The sequence below is a fragment of the Talpa occidentalis genome, unplaced genomic scaffold, assembly GCF_014898055.3.
Source record: "Talpa occidentalis isolate TD23 unplaced genomic scaffold, MPIMG_talOcc4v2.1 talOcc4.16, whole genome shotgun sequence".
Lineage (NCBI taxonomy): Eukaryota > Metazoa > Chordata > Mammalia > Eulipotyphla > Talpidae > Talpa > Talpa occidentalis.
The window spans coordinates 80,903,153-80,923,403 of NW_023601653.1; the positions used below are offsets into that span (position 1 = coordinate 80,903,153).

The following is a 20,251-nucleotide window of genomic DNA, read 5'->3' on the forward strand; positions in this document are numbered from 1 at the left end:
CAACAATATAGTATAAATGACAGGATCATTTAACACATTTTCTTTTGTTTTCTTCCATCTTCCCTATTTTTTTTTGCATAGATAACACTTTCCTTTCTTTGATAGAGATACACTTGTCCTGTTACAATCTGTATTAATATGTTGTCTTTTGTGCCTATTTAACACTTTTTTTTTGTGGGACCCTCGTGGGCAGCCAGGGAACGAACCAGCGCTGCAGAGGCTGCGGGCAGCCTCGCAGCCCAGCGCTCAACCTCTGCGCCACCAGGGGAAGCCCTATTTTTATGACACCATATAAAGTATGTAGACAAATATATTGTAATAATTTATTCCTGTATATTTAGTTATCTTACATTAATCAGGAAGTAGGCTCAGAAAGGAGGGATCACAATGCCAAACTTCAAGCTATACTACAAAGCCATAACAATTAAAATAGTTTGCTATTGGAATAAAAACAGACACACAGACCAATGGAACCGGATAGAGAGCCCAGAAGTAAAGCCACACTTATCTGGACAACTAATCTTTGACAAAGGAGCAAAGAACATGCAATGGAACATGGACAGTTTGTTCAATAAATGGGGCTGGGAAAACTGGACCACCACATGCAACTAAATGAAACTAGACCACTGCCTCTCACTGTGCACAAAAATCAACTCAAAGTGGATAAAACAAGTGGACATAAGACCTGAAACCATAAAATATAGAAGAAAATATAGGTAAAACACTACAAGACATACGTCTCAATCACTTCTTTAAAGACTCCTCACCCAAAGCAAAGAAAATCAGGGAAAAGATAAACACCTGGGAGTACATCAAACTGAAAAACTTCTGCACAGCCCAAGAGACATTAACCAAAACAGAGAGACACCCCAATGATTGGGAAAAAAATTTGCACTCCATTTCACACATTTTCAAAAATTTACTCTTGGGCCTCCCTGGTGGCCCAGCGGTTGAGCGCTGGGCTGCGAAGCTGCCTGCAGCCTCTGCAGCACCAGTTCGATCCCCGGCCACTAGGCGACGGTCCCACATGGCGCGCAGACCTCTCCTACTGCCCGCTGCTCCCCTCAGCAATGTATTTCGTCAGTCTGCCTGTTCTGTTCCCTGCTCTGGTGAATTCTCTCACCCTCCCGCGCTTCTGACTGTACCCAGTGTTTGTATAAATAAATAAATAAAATCTTTTTTTTTAATTTATTCTTTATCTTTTAATCTTTGATATAGATCAATTCACAGCATAAGACTGTTTCTCCACAAATAATCACTGGTGACATTAAGAGATACATTTTTCCCAAAAATTTTCCCATACTTACCAAATGAAACTTAGCTGTGTTTCATGGATCAGCTTAATTTTTTTTACTGGTAAGTGGCAAATACCTGGGCATAGTTTTGATATAAGACATTTGTAATTCCTTCTGGCATGGCAGTTAGGACTCTATTCCACTGTCATTATGAAACCTATAATGGATCTACAAACAAAATCCAGTTATAACCAACATCAGCTGACAGATATGTGTGATGGGTTACTTGAATATTTATGCCTTAGTGAGATTTTTCTCTGATGACCCATTTTTCTCTGGTGCAAAAACAGTGTTGATACTCACAAGAGAGGGATTAATCAGTGAAAGAATGACCCACTGATTTTGTGGACAATAAAGTCACCTACTTTTCGTCACTCATTATTCAATCTTCATGAAACGAAAGCTGGTTCCGATGGTCCACAAAGAGCCTAAATTCTCTCTTCATTTAAGTTTTTATCTGCCAATAAAAACTTCTTTTCCTCTTTCCATTTCAATGATGTCAGTATACCTGAAATATTCTGGGGTATTTTCTGCCTTTTTCACTGTAGTATATTCTCATAAATAATATAACTTCAAGTAGACTGATGATTCCCAAATTTATATGTGTAAGGGAAACACCTTTACATCTTCTGTCTTCAAAATTCAAATTACCCTTAGACATCCTTATTGGACTCACAAATTGTAAGTTGGTGTTTCCCATTTCCTGCCTGAGTACTCTTGGCAAGAGGTGGAATTCTCTGCTCTTTTCCATGTAAAACAGATATAAATTTGTACAATCTTGGGTTGTTCTGAAAAATTGACATTATTGAGCCAAAAATTCCTATCACTCTATCAGGGACAGCATAAACACTCATCACTACTTAACATACTAAATGTTCTTATCTTTTTTTCTCCTGGGCTCCCCTTGATATGGAAATTTCAGCCATTGAAACATGATACTACTTTTAGTTCTACTGTTAATATTAAAACTCTCAGATAGACAGTTTTTATTTCCTCTCTTCCCTAAATTCAGGAGAAATCATCATCATCTAGTGATTAGAGCCTTTACATGGAATCCCATTGGAACTGAACCTTCTGAAACAAATTAAGAGAATTCTTACACCCCCAGGACTTCACTAACATCCTAACTCAATACATGTACAGGTTTTACATCACTCCTTTCTAATCACCAACACATGCCTTCTGTTCTATCCAGGTATTATGCAGGCTTTCTTAAAGCAAATGAAATCAGGTGTATTTGCTGTTAGTGCACTTCCAGTAGTATTTACATTTTATTAGCTCAGTGAACTATGAGGACAATATTGCAGCTAAGTTGTCATTTATAAGAAAGGAAAAAATAGTTATATTTTGGCAAAAATAGTGATTTGTGAAAATTACTTTAGGGGCCATCATCTTTGAATGTCCATCATAATATTGTTTTCCAAAGCATGCTAGTGAGATCATTCAGTTTCCTTTCTTAAGAACTTGTACTATAGGCTATGACTGGTGCTAATCTTTCTATGAAGAAAAAAAAGTGAAGAGAAAATAAATCTTTACTTATGATTGCAACAAATATTTCTAACGAATCGAATAACTTCACATTTCAATTTTATACAGCAAAAGAACATCAGAAATAACAGTTCTTCTTCTGAGATATCTACATTATTATCATTTAACTTCAAACATAGAAGTCTGGCATTTTACTGAGACCAAGGAACTAGAACTTTAAATAAAACATTAAATAAAACATTTTTTTGTTAAAAAATTAACAAACAAAAAAATCCTTACTCTGCTGGAAGACAAAAAAAAAAAAAAGCTTTAGCTGAATATGCAATCCTGAGAGCTCAAGATGAACATGAAAGTGTAAGAGAGTCTGTCCATCCATAAATGGCCCGTCTTGGAGCTTTGCATATTTACAACATCTTTCAGAACATACATGACAGCAGAGTCTTCCATGATTTCCACACAAGACACTCTTTGATGGCCTCTTCCACTAAAACTCTGAGAACCAATTCCTTGAATCTTACTACTAGAATAAAAACATTTATTTTAAAAGTTTGACAAATGTAAGGAATTTTTTATTTTTCAGACATAACTCCAGATATGTCAGGACATAAATTTTACACAATGAATTTAGATGCTTTGTCCTCTGTCTCTTATGCACATGCAAGGACCATCTGGGTGAATTTGGGGCCCTTTGTGACCAAACTGCAAACATGATAATGACTCTAATGAGAAGTGAATTTGGCAAAGTCCTACAGACACATCAGTGGGAGCAGTGTCCTTGGGAACATTAAGATGCAACACCTTGGCCAATGAGAAATGATTTCTGGCAAGATTTCTAGTCAGATAAGAAATTGAAGAAAACGTGAACTATAGTTTAATATCTAATTTATAAAAGGAATAATATCAACATACATAATAATATGTTTATGTAGTTACATGTAAACAATTATTACTGTTTAACTTATTAGTATAGATTTGTATCATAATTTTTCTACATAATGTAGTCTATCCCTACAAAAAGGATAGAGAATAAGGAGGCTAAAAGCATTACACAAAACTAATATACAGGAAAGATTTTCAAATCTTGAAAATAAGAATAATTATTCTTACAATATCATTGCTTGACAAGTTCAGCCACGAAGCACAAGGAAAATGCACGAGTAATTCACTTTGCCATTTACTGTTTGCTTAATGTCCAAACCATGAAGTTACACATGAAATTTTTTCATCATGCTAAGACTATGATGTTACTCTTCCTTAGTATATGAACTATAAGAAAATATATGTCAGCAATCCTTCATTATAACGTCTATAGTCCATAAATACGTTTCTGAAAAAGTTTCACCTTTTACCGCTTGATGGTGAAGTTGAATAAAATATTTTGCTAGAATAATTCATAATGCGTCATGATTGTCAACTTTAAAAAATTCATACGTTCATTGAATTCACCTCCAAGTGCAGAAAATTTTCAAAAATACAGGATTTGTTTTTCTTCATTATAAATCCTGGGTCACTTTGCTTATCAAATGGGCTTGAGCATGAACCTATGGTTAACAATGGCTGGGGCTACCACTGCTGAGGGGTATAAGCTTCCTCACAGAACAGCTTACACCTGCCTAACTCCATTTTCTGAGTACAACACACTTTCTGTTTATTGGAGTAACATTGCACAGAGCACATGGGTCTGGTGTCCAGCATCAAACATTAACTCCTATATATTCGACAATGAACTCAACACAAAAAGTCCTAAAAGAAAATACAGTTTATATCTAAAAACAAAACAGTTCATTTCTAAAATGATTTTGATAGTTGAACACTACTCTCTCATACATGACAGTAAGATTTTTACATGTTCTTTGAACCACAGAAAAATTTCACCCTTATATTATCAAGCTTGTTTTCCTTTTCAAAAATAGAAATTCCTGTCTCTTAGAATCCTGGATAAATAAACTAAATTTTGTAAGGAAAATTTAAACATATTAAAGACTAGATAAAAATGGGCCTCCCTGGTGGCACTGCAGGATGAGCGCAGCGCTGTGAAGCTGTCCGCAGTCTCTGCAGCACCTGTTGGATTCCCGGCCAGCCAGGGAGATTCCCACATGGCATGGCAGACCTCTCAGTCTCGCCCGCTGCTCCCTTCAGCAGTGTATTTCGGTCCTTCTGCCTGTTCGGCTACCTGCTCTGTCTCTGGTGAATTCTCACGCCCTCCCACGCCTCTGGCCTGTACACTAGTGCTTGTATAAATAAATATATCTTTAAAAATAAAAACTAAATAAAATGCTCTGAAATCTTCAAACTTAAGAAACTGTCACTATGTTTTCCCATTACTAGGCTATTTCTTCAATTTCCAAGGACAGGCATATTCTCATGAGATCACAATATTGTTGTTCTCAACGTCATTCTCAAAGCACATATGTGTCTTTTCCTTTAAGTAGATAAAAGAAGGTGGAGAAAGACATATTCAGGCAGATAATTGCTGATTGTAAACCTTTTGTTTTCATGTGCCATTTTTTAAAAAATGGCGAGGGTCATAAATAAGAAGTAGGGAGGAACTTGCTCACAATTTGTATTAAAATAAGCAGAAATATAGATCAAGAAGAAGTAAAAACGTATGAAACTTAAGAAACTATTATTTTTTTGGACCTTTTATCAACATTGCCCTAATTCCATGGTAGGAGTACAATTTTGTGACCAAGTCCTTAAAGGCTTGTATCACTTGTTTGTTCCTCAGAGTATAAATAAATGGGTTCAACATGGGGGAGATGGAAGTAGGTAAGAGTGTAATCCCCTTATTCATGGTCATGTCATCTTTTGCTGAAGGTTTGATGTAGATGAAGATACAGCTGCCATAGGAAAGGAAAATCACAATCATGTGGGAAGAACAGGTGGAAAATGCCTTCATCCTTTGCTGGGCTGATGGGAACCTCAGAATTGTTCTGATGATATACACATAGGACAGAATCACACAGGCAAATGTGATGAGGAAGATCAACACAGAACACACAACAACCATCTGCTCTAGGAGCCAAGTATCTGAGCATGAGATCTTCAGCAGAGGATTAGCATCACAGGCAAAGTGGTCAATAACATTAGAGTCACAGAAATCCAGACCCAAAAACATAATGAACAGTGGGGATATAAGCAACAAAGTCATCATCCAACAGCAGAAGACAAGCATTTGGCAGACCCTGCGGTTCATGATGGTCACATAGTGCAGGGGTTTGCAGATGGCCACATACCGATCATAGGACATGATGGTCAGGAGGAAAAACCCTGTTACTGCAAATAAGTCTATCAAAAATAGCTGGCTTAGACACCCATTGTACGAAAAGTTCCTATCGCCTGTTGATAGACTGTACAAGTATCTAGGAATGCAGGCAGAAGTGAATGAAATTTCTAAGAAGGAAAAATTCTGGAGAAAATAGTACATTGCAGTTTTAAGGTGGGAATTCACTAATACGAGGACGATGATGATCAGGTTTCCAGTTACACTCAGCATGTAAGAGATGAATAGAAATATGAAAATCAGAATCTGCAGTTGTGGGTCATCTGTTAATCCCAGGAGGATGAAGGTTGTTATTGCTGTGTGGTTTCTCATTCTTGGCTCCTGAATTACTCTTAACTGTGTGTGAAATTAGGAGAAATAGAGTCAAAAAAGAGAGAGAATATTCTATTCACAGGGTTTTAGGTTAGAAAGTCAAGCCATAGAATTTATTTGACTTCATGATGTTATTTTAAAACCATGCTCTTGGCTTCTTTAGTGGTCACTTGATTGGTTGAAAATCTTGCATCTCAAACATGATGAGCACAACATATAAAGAGAAATACATTTATATTGCAATGAGGTTAACATGTATGCACACACGACACATAAATTGCATATCAGAAATAAAATTTTCAAGAAAAAACAACCTTTAGCCTCCCTTCTCCTATGACCCATTTTTAATGTCCTGCATTAAAATAATTAGTAGTATATGAAATCAATGTTATAATTGCTAATTAGTTATGGCCTGTGGTTTGCCAATAACAGAATTTCTTAAGGATGCATTCAGCAACACTATAGTATAAATGACAGGATCATTTCACACATTTTCTTTTCTTTGTTTTTTTCCATCTTCCATATTTATTTTTTTTTTTGATAGAGATAACACTTTCCTTTCTTTGACAGAGATACACTTGCCCTGTTACAATCTGTATTAATATGTTGTCTTTTTTGCCTATTTAACACTATTTTTATGACACCATATAAAGTATGTAGACAAATATATTGTAATAATTTATTCCTGTATATTTAGTGATCTTACATTAATCAGGAAGTAGGCTCAGAAAGGAGGGATCACAATGCCAAACTTCAAGCTATACTATAAGCCATAACAATTAAAATAGTTTGGCATTGGAACAAAAACAGACACACAGACCAATGGAACTGAATAGAGAGCCCAGAAGTAAAGCCACAATTATCTGGACAACTAATCTTTGACAAAGGAGTAAAGAACATGCAATGGAACATGGACAGTTAGTTCTATAAATGGGGCTGGGAAAACTGGACCACCACATGCAACTAAATGAAACTAGACCACTGCCTCTCACTGTGCACAAAAATCAACTCAAAGTGGATAAAACAAGTGGACATAAGACCTGAAACCATAAAATATAGAAGAAAATATAGGTAAAACACTACAAGACATACGTCTCAATCACTTCTTTAAAGACTCCTCACCCAAAGCAAAGAAAGTCAAGGAAAAGATAAACACCTGGGATTACATCAAACCGAAAAGCTTCTGCACAGCCCGAGACGTTGACCAAAACAGAGAGACACCCCAATGATTGGCAAAAAAAATTTTGCACTCCATCTCACACATTTTCAAAAATTTACTCTTTATCATTTAATCTTTCATATAGATCAATTCACAGCATAAGACTGTTTCCCCACAAGTAATCACTGGTGACATTAAGAGATACATTTTTCCCAAGAATTTTCCCATACTTACCAAATGAAACTTAGCTGTGTTTCATGGATCAGCTTAATTGTTTTTCCTGATAAGTGGCAAATACCTGGGCATAGTTTTGATATAAGACATTTGTAATTCCTTCTGGCATGGCAGTTAGTACTCTATTCCACTGTCATTATGAAACCTATAATGGATCTACAAACAAAATCCAGTTATAACCAACATCAGCTGACAGATATGTGTGATGGGTTACTTGAATATTTATGCCTTAGTGAGATTTTCTCTGATGACCCATTTTTCTCTGGTGCAAAAACAGTGTTGATACTCACAAGAGAGGGATTAATCAGTGAAAGAATGACCCACTGATTTTGTGGACAATAAAGTCACCTACTTTTCGTCACTCATTATTCAATCTTCATGAAACGAAAGCTGGTTCCGATGGTCCACAAAGAACCTCAATTCTCTCTTCATTTAATTTTTTATTTGCCACTAAAAACTTCTTTCCTCTTCCCATCTCAATGATGTCAGTATACCTGAAATATTCTGGGGTATTTTCTGCCTTTTTCACATGTAGTATATTCTCATAAATAATACAACTTCAAGTAGACTGATGATTCCCAAATTTATATGTGTAAGGGAAACACCTTTACATCTTTTGTCTTCAAAATTCAAATTACCCTTAGACATTCTTATTGGACTCACAAATTGTAAGTTGGTGTTTCCCATTTCCTGCCTGAGTACTCTTGGCAAGAGGTGGAATTCTCTGCTCTTTTCCATGTAAAACAGATATAAATTTGTACAATCTTGGGTTGTTCTGAAAAATTGACATTATTGAGCCAAAAATTCCTATCACTCTATCAGGGACAGCATAAATACTCATCACTACAAAATATACTAAATGTTCTTATCTTTTTTTTCTCCTGGGCTACCCCTGATAAGCAAATTTCAGCCATTGAAACATGATACTACTTTTAGTTCTACTGTTAATATTAAAACTCTCAGATAGACAGTTTTTATTTCCTCTCTTCCCTAAATTCAGGAGAAATCATCATCATCTAGTGATTGGAGCCTTTACATGGAATCCCATTGGAACTGAACCTTCTGAAACAAATTAAGAAAATTCTTACACCCCCAGGACTTCACTAACATCCTAACTCAATACATGTACAGGTTTTACATCACTCCTTTCGAATCATCAACACATGTCTTCTGTTCTATCCAGGTATTATGCAGGCTTTCTTAAAGCAAATGAAATCAGGTGTATTTGCTGTTAGTGCAATTCCAGTAGTATTTACATTTCATTAGCTCAGTGAACTATGAGGACAATATTGCAGCTAAGCTGACATTTATAAGGAAGGAAAAAATAGTTATATTTTGGCAAAAAATAGTGATTTGTGAAAATTACTTTAGGGGCCATCATCTTTGAATGTCCATCATAATATTCTTTTCCAAAGCATGTTAGTGAGATCATACAGTTTCCTTTCTTAAGAACTTGTACTGTAGGCTATGACTGGTGCTAATCTTCCCATGAAGAAAAAAAAGTGAACAGAAACTAAATCTTTACTTATGATTGCAACAAATATGTCTAATGAATCTAGTAACTTCACATTTTACTTTTATACAGCAAAAGATCAGAAATAACAGTTCTTTTTCTGAGATATCTAAATTATTACCATTTTAACTTCAAGCATGGAAGTCTGGCATTTTACTGAGACCAAGTTACTAGAACATTAAATAAAACATTCAAATTAACAAACAAAAAAATCCTTACTCTGCTGGAAGACCAAAAAAAGGCTTTAGTTGAATATACAATCCTGAGAGCTCAAGATGAAAATGAAAGTGTAAGAGAATCCGTCCATCCATAAATGGCCTGTCATGGAGCTTTGCATATTTCTACAACATCTTTCAGAACATACATGACAGCAGAGTCTTCCATGATTTCCCCACAAGACACTCTTTGATGGCCTCTTTCACTATACCTCTGAGAACCAATTCCTTGAATCTTACTACTAGAATAAAAACATTTATTTTAAAAGTTTGACAAATGTAAGGAAATTTTTATATTTCAGACATAATTCCAGATATGTCAGGACATAAATTTTACACAATGAATTTAGATGCTTTGTCCTCTGTCTCTTATGCACGCGCAAGGACCATCTGGGTGAATTAGGGGCCCTTTGTGGCCAAACTGCAAACATGATAATGACTCTAATGAGAAGTGAATTTTGGCAAAGAGACATCATGTCCTAAGAGACATCAGTGGGAGCAGTGTCCTTGGGAACATTAAGACGCAGCACCTTGGCCAATGAGAAATAATTTCTGGCAAGATTTCTAGTCAGATAAGAAATTGACGAAAACATGAACTATAGTTTGATATCTAATTTATACAGGGAATAATATCAATATACATAATAATATGTTTATGTAGTTACATGTAAACAATTATTACTGTTTAACTTATTAGTATAGATTTGGATCATAATTTTTCTACATAATGTGGTTTATCCCAACAAAAAGGATAGAGAATAAGGAGGCTGGAAGCATTACACAAAACTAATATTCAGGAAAAATTTTCAAATCTTGAAAATAAGAATGATTATTCTTACAATATCATTGCTTGACAAGTTCAGCAAACACAATATCATTGCTTGACAAGTTCAGCAAACGAAGCACAAGGAAAATGCATAAGCAATTCACTTTGCCATTTACTGTTTGCTTAATGTCCGAACCATGAAGTTACACATGAAATTTTTTCATCATGCTAAGACTATGACGTTACTATTCTTTAGGACATGAACTATAAGAAAATATATGTCAGCAATCCTTCATTATAACGTCTTTAGTCCATGAATACGTTTCTGAAAAAGTTTCACCTTTTACTGGCTTGATGGTGAAATTGAATAAATATTTTGCTAGAATTCATTCATAATGCGTCATGATTGTCAACTTTAAAAAATTCATATGTTCATTGAATTCACCTCCAAGTGCAGAAAATTTTCAAAAATACAGGATTTGTTTTTCTTCATTATAAATCCTGGGTCTCTTTGCTTATCAAATGGGCTTGAGCATGAACCTATGGTTAACAATGGCTGTGGCCACCACTGCTGAGGGGTATAAGCTTCCTCACAGACAGGACAGCTTACACCTGCCTAACTCCATTTTCTGAGTACAACACGCTTTCTGTTTATTGGAGTAACATTGCACAGAGCACATGGGTCTGGTGTCCAGCATCAAACATTAACTCCTATATATTCGACAATGAACTCAACACTAAAAGTCCTAAAAGAAAATACAATTTGTATCTAAAAACAAAACACTTCATTTCTAAAATGATTTTGATAGTTGACCACTACTCTCTCATACATGACAGTAAGATTTTTACATGTTCTTTGAACCACAGAAAAAATTCACCCTTATATTATCAAGCTTCTTTTCCTTTTCAAAAATAGAAATTCCTGTCTCTTAAAATCCTGGATAAATAAACTAAATTTTGTAAGGAAAATTTAAACATGTTAAAGACTAGATAAAAATGGGCCTCCCCGATGGAACAGCAGGATGAGCACAGCGCTGTGAAGCTGTCCGCAGTCTCTGCAGCGGACAGAGACTGTTGGATTCCTGTTGGATTCCCGGCCAGCCAGGGAGATTCCCACATGGCATGGCAGACCTCTCAGTCTCGCCCGCTGCTCCCTTCAGCAGTGTATTTCGGTCCTTCTGCCTGTTCGGCTACCTGCTCTGTCTCTGGTGAATTCTCACGCCCTCCCACGCCTCTGGCCTGTACACTAGTGCTTGTATAAATAAATATATCTTTAAAAATAAAAACTAAATAAAATGCTCTGAAATCTTCAAACTTAAGAAACTGTCACTATGTTTTCCCATTACTAGGCTATTTCTTCAGTTTCCAAGGACAGGCATATTCTCATCTGGTCACAATATTGTTCATCTCAACATCATTCTCAAAGCACATATGTGTCTTTTCCTTTAAGTAGATAAAGAAGGTAGAGAAAGACATATTCAGGCAGATAATTGCTGATTATAAACCTTTTGTTTTCATATGCCATTTTTGATAAATGGAGAGAGTCATAAATAAGAAGTAGGGAGGAACTTGCTCACAATTTGTATTAAAATAAGCAGAAATATAGATGAAGAACAAGTAAAAACGTATGAAACTTAAGAAACTATTTATTATTTTTTTGGACCTTTTATCAACACTGCCCTAATTCCATGGTAGGAGTACAATTTTGTGACCAAGTCCTTAAAGGCTTGTATCACTTGTTTGTTCCTCAGAGTATAAATAAATGGGTTCAACATGGGGGAGATGGAAGTAGGTAAGAGTGTAATCCCCTTATTCATGGTCATGTCATCTTTCGCTGAAGGTTTGATGTAGATGAAGATACAACTGCCGTAGGAAAGGAAAATCACAATCATGTGGGAAGAGCAGGTGGAAAATGCCTTCTTCCTTTGCTGGGCTGATGGGAACCTCAGAATTGTTCTGATGATATAAACATAGGAAAGAATCACACAGGCGAATGTGATGAGGAAGATCAACACAGAACACACAACAACCATCTGCTCTAGGAGCCAAGTGTCTGAGCATGAAATCTTTAGCAGAGGATTAGCATCACAGCCAAAGTGGTCAATAACATTAGAGTCACAGAAATCCAGACCCAAAAACATAATGAACAGTGGGGAAATAAGCAACAAAGTCATCATCCAACAGCAGAAGACAAGTGTTTGGCAGACCCTGCGGTTCATGATGGTCACATAGTGCAGGGGTTTGCAGATGGCCACGTACCGATCATAGGACATGATGGTCAGGAGGAAAAACCCCGTTACTGCAAATAAGTCTATCAAAAATAGCTGGCTTAGACACCCATTGTACGAAAAGTTCCTATCGCCTGTTGATAGACTGTACAAGTATCTAGGAATGCAGGAAGATGTGAATGAAATTTCTAAGAAGGAAAAATTCTGGAGAAAATAGTACATTGCAGTTTTAAGGCGGGAATCCACTAGTATGAGGAGGATGATGGTCAGGTTTCCAGTTACACTCAGCATGTAAGAGATGAATAGAAATATGAAAATCAGAATCTGCAGTTGAGGGTCATCTGTTAATCCCAGGAGGATGAAAGTTGTTATTGCTGTGTGGTTTCTCATTCTTGGCTCCTGAATTACTCTTAACTGTGTGTGAATTTCGGAAATATGAGACTCAAAAAAAAAGAGAGAATATTCTATTCACAGGGTTTTAGGTTAGAAAGTGGAGCCATAGAATTTATTTGACTTCATGATGTTATTTTAAAACCATGCTCTTGGCTTCTTTAGTGGTCACTTGATTGGTTGAAAATCTTGCATCTCAAACATGATGAGCACAAATATAAAGAGAAATACATTTATATTGCAATCAGGTTAACATGTATGCACACACAACACATAAATTGCATATCAGAAATAAAATTTTCAAGGAAAAACAACCTTTAGCCTCCATTCTCCTATGACCCATTTTTAATGTCCTGCATTAAAATAATTAGTAGTATATGAAATCAATGTTATTATCGCTAATTAGTTATGACCTGTGGTTTGCCAATAACTGAATTTCTTAAGGATGCATTCAGCAACAATATAGTAAAAATGACAGGATCATTTCACACATTTTCTTTTCTTTGTTTTTTTCCATCTTTCCTATTTTATTTTACTTTTTTTGGGCTAGATATAACACTTTCCTTTCTTTGATAGAGATACACTTGTCCTGTTAAAATCTGTATTGATATGTTGTCTTTTTTGCCTATTTAACACTATTTTTATGGCACCATATAAAGTATGTAGACAAATATGTTGTAATAATTTATTCCTGTATACTTAGTTATCTTACATTAATCAGGAAATAGGCTCAGAAAGGAGGGATCACAATGCCAAACTTCAAGCTATACTATAAAGCCATAACAATTAAAACAGTTTCTTATTGGAACAAAAACAGACACACAGGCCAATGGAACCGAATAGAGAGCCCAGAAGTAAAACCACACTTATCTGGACAACTAATCTTTGACAAAGGAGCAAAGAACATGCAATGGAACATGGACAGTTAGTTCTATAAATGGGGCTGGGAAAACTGGACCACCACATGCAACTAAATGAAACTAGACCACTGCCTCTCACTGTGCACAAAAATCAACTCAAAGTGGATAAAACAAGTGGACATAAGACCTGAAACCATAAAATTTATACAAGAAAATATAGGTAAAACACTACAAGACAGACATCTCAGTAACTTCTTTAAAGACTCCTCACCCAAAGCAAAGAAAGTCAAGGAAAAGATAAACACCTGGGATTACATCAAACCGAAAAGCTTCTGCACAGCACAAGAGACACCCCAATGATTGGGGAAAAAATTTTGCACTGTATTTCACCCATTTTCAAAAATTTACTCTTTATCATTTAATCTTTGATAGATCAATTCAAAGCATAAGACTGTTTCCCCACAAGTAATCACTGGTGACATTAAGAGACACATTTTTCCCAAGGATTTTCCCATACTTACCAAATGAAACTTAGCTGTGTTTCATGGATCAGCTTAATTGTTTTTCCTGGTAAGTGGCAAATACCTGGGCATAATTTTGATATAAGACATTTGTAATTCCTTCTGGCATGGCAGTTAGGACTCTATTCCACTGTCATTATGAAACCTATAATGGATCTACAAACAAAATCCAGTTATAACCAACATCAGCTGACAGATATGTGTGATGGTTTACTTGAATGTTTATACCTTAGTGAGATTTTCTCTGATGACCCATTTTTCTCTGGTGCAAAAGCAGTGTTGTTACTCACAAGAGAGAGATTAATCAGTGAAAGAATGACCCACTGAATTTGTGGACAATAAAGCCACCTACTTTTCGTCACTCATTATTCAATCTTCATGAAATGAAAGCTGCTTCCAATGGTCCACAAAGAGCCTAAATTCTCTCTACTCATTTATTTTTTATCTGCCAATAAAAAACTTATTTTCCTCTTTCCATCTCAATGATGTCAGTATACCTGAAATATTCTGGGATATTTTCTGCCTTTTTCACTGTAGTATATTCTCATAAATATTACAACTTCAAGTAGACTGACGATTCCCAATTTTATATGTGTAAGGGAAACACCATTACATCTTCTGTCTTCAAAATACTAAAGCTCTCAGAGAGACAGTTTTTATTTCCTCTCTTCCCTAAATTCAGGAGAAATCGTCATTATCTAGTGATTGGAGCCTTTACATGGAATCCCATTAGAACGGAATCTTCTGAAACAAATTAAGAAAATTCTTACACCCCCAGGACTTCACTAACATCCTAACTCAATACACGTCCCAGGTTTTACATCACTCCTTTCTGATCATCAACACATGTCTTCTGTTCTATCCAGGTATTATGCAGGCTTTCTTAAAGCAAATGAAATCAGGTGTATTTGCTGTTAGTGCACTTCCAGTAGTATTTACATTTTATTAGGTCAGTGAACTATGATGACAATATTGCAGCTAAGTTGTCATTTATAAGGAAGGAAAAAATAGTTATATTTGGCAAAAATAGTGATTTGTGAAAATTACTTTAGGGGCCATCATCTTTGAATGTCCATCATAATATTCTTTTCCAAAGCATGTTATTGACATCATTCAGTTTCCTTTCTTAAGAACTTGTATTATAGGCTAATCTTCCCATGAAGGAAAAAAAGTGAACAGAAATAAATCTTTACTTATGATTGCAACAAATATTTCTAATGAATCTAATAACTTCACATTTTACTTGAGTAGAAAAAATAACATCAGAAATAACAGTTCCTTTCCTGACATATCTAGATTATTATCATTTTAACTTTAAGTATAGAAGTCTGGCATTTTACTGAGACCAAGGAATGAGAATGTTAAATAAAGCATTCAAATTAACAAATAAAGAATCTTTACTCTGCTGGAAGACAAAAAAAAAAGGTTTTAGTTGAATATGGAATCCTGAGAGCTCAAGATGAAAACGAAAGTGTAAGGAGAGTCGGTCTGTCCATAAATGGCCCATCATGGAGCTTTGCAAGTTTCCACATCTTTCAGAACATAAAAGACAGCAGAGTCTTCCATGATTTCCTCACAAGACACTCTTTGATGTCTTCTCCCACTATACCTCTGAGAACCGATTCCTTGAATCTTACTACTAGAATAAAAAGACTTATTTTAAAAGTTTGATAAAGGCAAGGAGATTTCTATGTTTCAGACATAATTCCAGATATATCAGGACATAAATTTTGCACAATGAATTTAGATGCTTTGTCCTCTGTCTCTTATGCACGCGCAAGGACCATCTGGGTGAATTAGGGGCCCTTTGTGACCAAACTGCAAACATGATAATGACTCTAATGAGAAGTGAATTTTGGCAAAGTCCTACAGAGACATCAGTGGGAGCAGTGTCCTTGGGGACAATCAGATGCAACACCTTGGCCAATGAGAAAACAAATTTCTGGCAAGATTTCTACTCAGATAAGAAATTGAAGAAAACATGAACTATAGTTTGATATCTAATTTATACAGGGAAATATATCAATATACATAATAATGTGTTTATGTAGTTACATGTAAACAATTATTACTGTTTTCCTTATTAGCATAGATTTGCATCATAATTTTTCTACATAATGTAGTCTATCCCTACAAAAAGGATAGAGAATAAGGAGGTTGGAAGCATTACACAAATCTAATATTCAGGGAAAATTTTCAAATCTTGAAAATAAGAGTGACTGTTCTTACAATATCATTGCTTGACAGGTTCAGCCACGAAGCACAAGGAAAATGCATATGCATTTCACTTTGCCATCTACTGTTTGCTTAATGTCCGATACCATGAGGTTACACATGAAATTTTTTCAACATACAAAGACTATGAAATTACACCTCTTTAGGACATGAACTATAAGAAAATATATGTCAGCAATCCTTCATTATAACATCTTTAGTCCATGTTACATTTCTGAAGAAGTTTCACCTTTTACTGGCTTGATGGTGAAGTTGAATAAAATATTTTGCTAGAATAATTCATAATGCGTCATGATTGTCAACTTTAAAAAATTCATATGTTCATTGAATTCACCTCCAAGTGCAGAAAATTTTCAAAAATACAGGATTTGTTTTTCTTCATTATAAATCCTGGGTCTCTTTGCTTATCAAATGGGCTTGAGCATAAACCTATGGTTAACAATGGCTGTGGCCACCACTGCTGAGGGGTATAAGCTTCCTCACAGACAGGACAGCTTACACCTGCCTAACTCCATTTTCTGAGTACAACATGCTTTCTGTTTATTGGAGTAACATTGCACAGAGCACATGGGTCTGGTGTCCAGCATCAAACATTAACTCCTATATATTCGACAATGAACTCACCACAAAAAGTCCTAAAAGAAAATACAATTTATATCTAAAAAACAAAGCAGTTCATTTCTAAAATGATTTTGATAGTGGAACACTACTCTCTCATACATGACAGTGAGATTTTTACATGTTCTTTGAACCACAGAAAAATTTCACCCTCATTTTATCAAGCTTGTTTTCCTTTTCAAAAATAGTAATTCCTGTCACATAAAATCCTGGATAAATAAACTAATTTTTGTATAGAAATTTTAAACATGTTAAAAACTAGAAAAAAATGGGCTTCCCCGGTGGCAGAGCAGGTTGAGCGCAGCGCTGTGAAGCTGTCCACAGCCTCTGCAGCTCCTGTTCCATTGCCGGCAGGCCGGGGAGATTCCCACAGGGTGCAGCAGACCTCTCCTGTCTCGCCTGCTGCTCCCCTCAGCCATGTATTTTGTCAGTCTGCCTGTTCTGCTCCCCACTCTGTCTCTGGTGAATTCTCTCACCTTCCACGCCTCTGGCCTGTACCCTAGTGCTTGTATAAATAAATAAATCTTTAAAAAAAACTAAATAAAATGCTCTGAAATCTTCAAACTTAAGAAACTGTCACTATGTTTTCCCATTACTAGGCTATTTCTTCTATTTCCAAGGACAGACATATTCTCATGCGATCAGAATATTGTTCTTCTCACCGTCATGCTCATGTGACATTTTTTCAAAGAACAGAGAAAGTGTATATAAGGAGAGGTACAGAATGACTTGTTCACAATTTGTATTAAATAGAAGCAGAAATTAGATCAACAAGAAGTAAAGTGGGGTTAAAACTTAAGAAACTATCATTTTGGACCCTTGTTCAACACTGCCCTAATTCCATGCTAGGAGTACAATTTTGTGACTAAGTCCTTGAAGGCTTGTATCACTTGTTTGTTCCTCAGAGTATAAATAAATGGGTTCAACATGGGGGAGACAGATGTAGTTAAGAGTGTAATCCCCTTGTTCATGGTCATGTCCTCTTTTGCTGAAGGTTTGATGTAGATGAAGATACAGCTGCCATAGGATATGGAAAGCACAATCATGTGGGAAGAGCAGGTGGAAAATGCCTTCTTCCTTTGCTGGGCTGATGGGAACCTTAGAACTGTTCTGACAATATAAACGTAGGACAAAATCACACACACAAGAGTCATGAGGAAGATCACCACAGAACAGGCAATAACCATCTGCTCTAAGAGCCAAGTATCTGAGCACGAGATCTGCATCAGAGGATTAGCATCACAGGCAAAGTGATCAATGGCATTGGAGTCGCAGAATTCCAGGCCCAGTAGCAAAACAAATGGTGACAATATCAACAGCAAAGTTGTCACCCAACAGCACAAGACAAGCATTTTGCAGACCTTGCGGTTCATGATGGTCACATAGTGCAGGGGTTTGCAGATGGCCACGTACCGATCATAGGACATGATGGTCAGGAGGAAAAATTGTGTTATTGCAAACACATATATAAAAAATACTTGGCTTACACAAGCACTATAGGTAATGGTCCTGTCACCTGTTGATAGACTGTACAAGTATCTAGGAATGCAGGCAGAAGTGAATGAGATTTCTAAGAAGGAAAAATTCTGGAGAAAATAGTACATTGCAGTTTTAAGGTGGGAATCCACTAATACGAGGAGGATGATGGTCATGTTTCCAGTTACACTCAGCATGTAGGCAATTAGTAGAAATATGAAAGTCAGAATCTGCATTTCTGGGTCATCTGTTAACCCCAGGAGGATGAAGGTGGTTATCACTGTGTGATTTCTCATTTCTGGCTCCTGACTTCCTCTCAGGCTCTAAGGAAAACTAGAGAATCAGACAGAGGAAAAGAGGAAAGAATATTTTCCTGTTCACAAGATTTTGGCTTGGAACAATCAAGCCATGTAATATATTCGACTTAATGACATTATTTTGGGTTTTGTAAATATAATTTTATTATATTATCCTTCATTTTTGTATAATGTATGATTTCCCTGTGAAATTCTCACCACCAATTCACCAGTGAACTCTCCCACACTGGTGGTGGGAATACGAATTGGTCCAACCACTGAGGAAAGTTGTATGGAGGTTCCTCAAACTACTAAAAATGGAGTTTACATATGACCCATCTATTCCACTCCTAGTTATATACCCAAAGGACACAAAAAAAAGATGTTATTTTAAAACCATTCTCTTGGATTCCTTAAATGTCACTTGATTGGTTTGAAATCTTATATCTCCTCATTCATTTCAATATTTATTCCTCTAAAATTTATGCTAATGTATCTGGACAAAAAGCAACACCCAAGGTGACCACTGGGTTTTCTTACCCATATTGGACAGATGAATTTACATCACTTTCAATGATTGCCATTTTGAGTAATGAAGACCAGGTCAGGGACGCTACAATTTTGTATACGAGGCAATAGGTATTTCTATGTTTCTGGTTCTTTCTCAACCACAAATATGTCATTAATGAAATGGGATATTTTGTAAATAAAGAATCCAAGTCTTGGGATTTTCAACTGTGATAAGGAATAGGATCCTACACTGAAAATATCATCAGTTTGTAATATGAAATTTGCAAGTACTTGCTATAGATTATATTCACAAGAACCTTGAATGTGTGTTTTTCTGGTTCCTGAACAATTTACGTTTATTTTCACCTTACAAGACACTCACAGCAGACACTAGCCATCTTCCATGTGTCAGACAGCAAAGTTTTATAAGGACCATTTCATCAAAGGAGCCCTGATCACAGTCAGGAGAACTTATTGTTATCTAATAATCGGGAGACTTTACATGGAATCCCAGTGGGACTGAACCTTCTGAAACAAAATAAGAAAATTCTTTTTAATATATTTCATATACATGTACATCATTCTTCATTGTTGTGCAATGTACACTCTCTCCTCTCAGGTGATCTCTCCGGACTTCTCTGGATCCTAATCAATGCATGTCCCAGATCCCACAGCGCTCCTTTCTAGTCACCAATGCATGTCTTGGGTTATATCCGGATAGTATGCAGGCTTTGATAAAGTACATAAATTCAGGTGTATTTTCTACAAGTGTGTTTCCAGGAGTATTTACCTTTAATGAACTCAGTGAACTATAGTGACAATATAGTAGTAAATGTGGCATTTATAATGAAG

The 20,251-nt window shown here is 36.0% G+C and overlaps 3 protein-coding genes across 3 annotated transcripts; all 3 read right to left on the reverse strand.

Annotated features, from left to right (window-relative positions):
- Positions 1–5,409: 5,409 nt before the first annotated feature.
- LOC119247088 (olfactory receptor 6C2-like) lies at positions 5,410–6,378 on the reverse strand. The gene has a single exon (XM_037513304.1). The coding sequence runs from the start codon at positions 6,376–6,378 to the stop codon at positions 5,410–5,412; it is 969 nt and encodes a 322-aa protein (XP_037369201.1).
- A 5,536-nt stretch (positions 6,379–11,914) lies between these two features.
- LOC119247089 (olfactory receptor 6C2-like) lies at positions 11,915–12,883 on the reverse strand. The gene has a single exon (XM_037513305.1). The coding sequence runs from the start codon at positions 12,881–12,883 to the stop codon at positions 11,915–11,917; it is 969 nt and encodes a 322-aa protein (XP_037369202.1).
- Positions 12,884–17,750: 4,867 nt separating this feature from the next.
- On the reverse strand, positions 17,751–18,889 carry LOC119247090 (olfactory receptor 6C2-like). Its single transcript, XM_037513306.1, has 2 exons — positions 17,976–18,889; positions 17,751–17,820 (listed from the first exon to the last, which is right to left on the reverse strand). The coding sequence occupies exons 1-2, from the start codon at positions 18,887–18,889 to the stop codon at positions 17,751–17,753; spliced, it is 984 nt and encodes a 327-aa protein (XP_037369203.1).
- Positions 18,890–20,251: the final 1,362 nt, after the last annotated feature.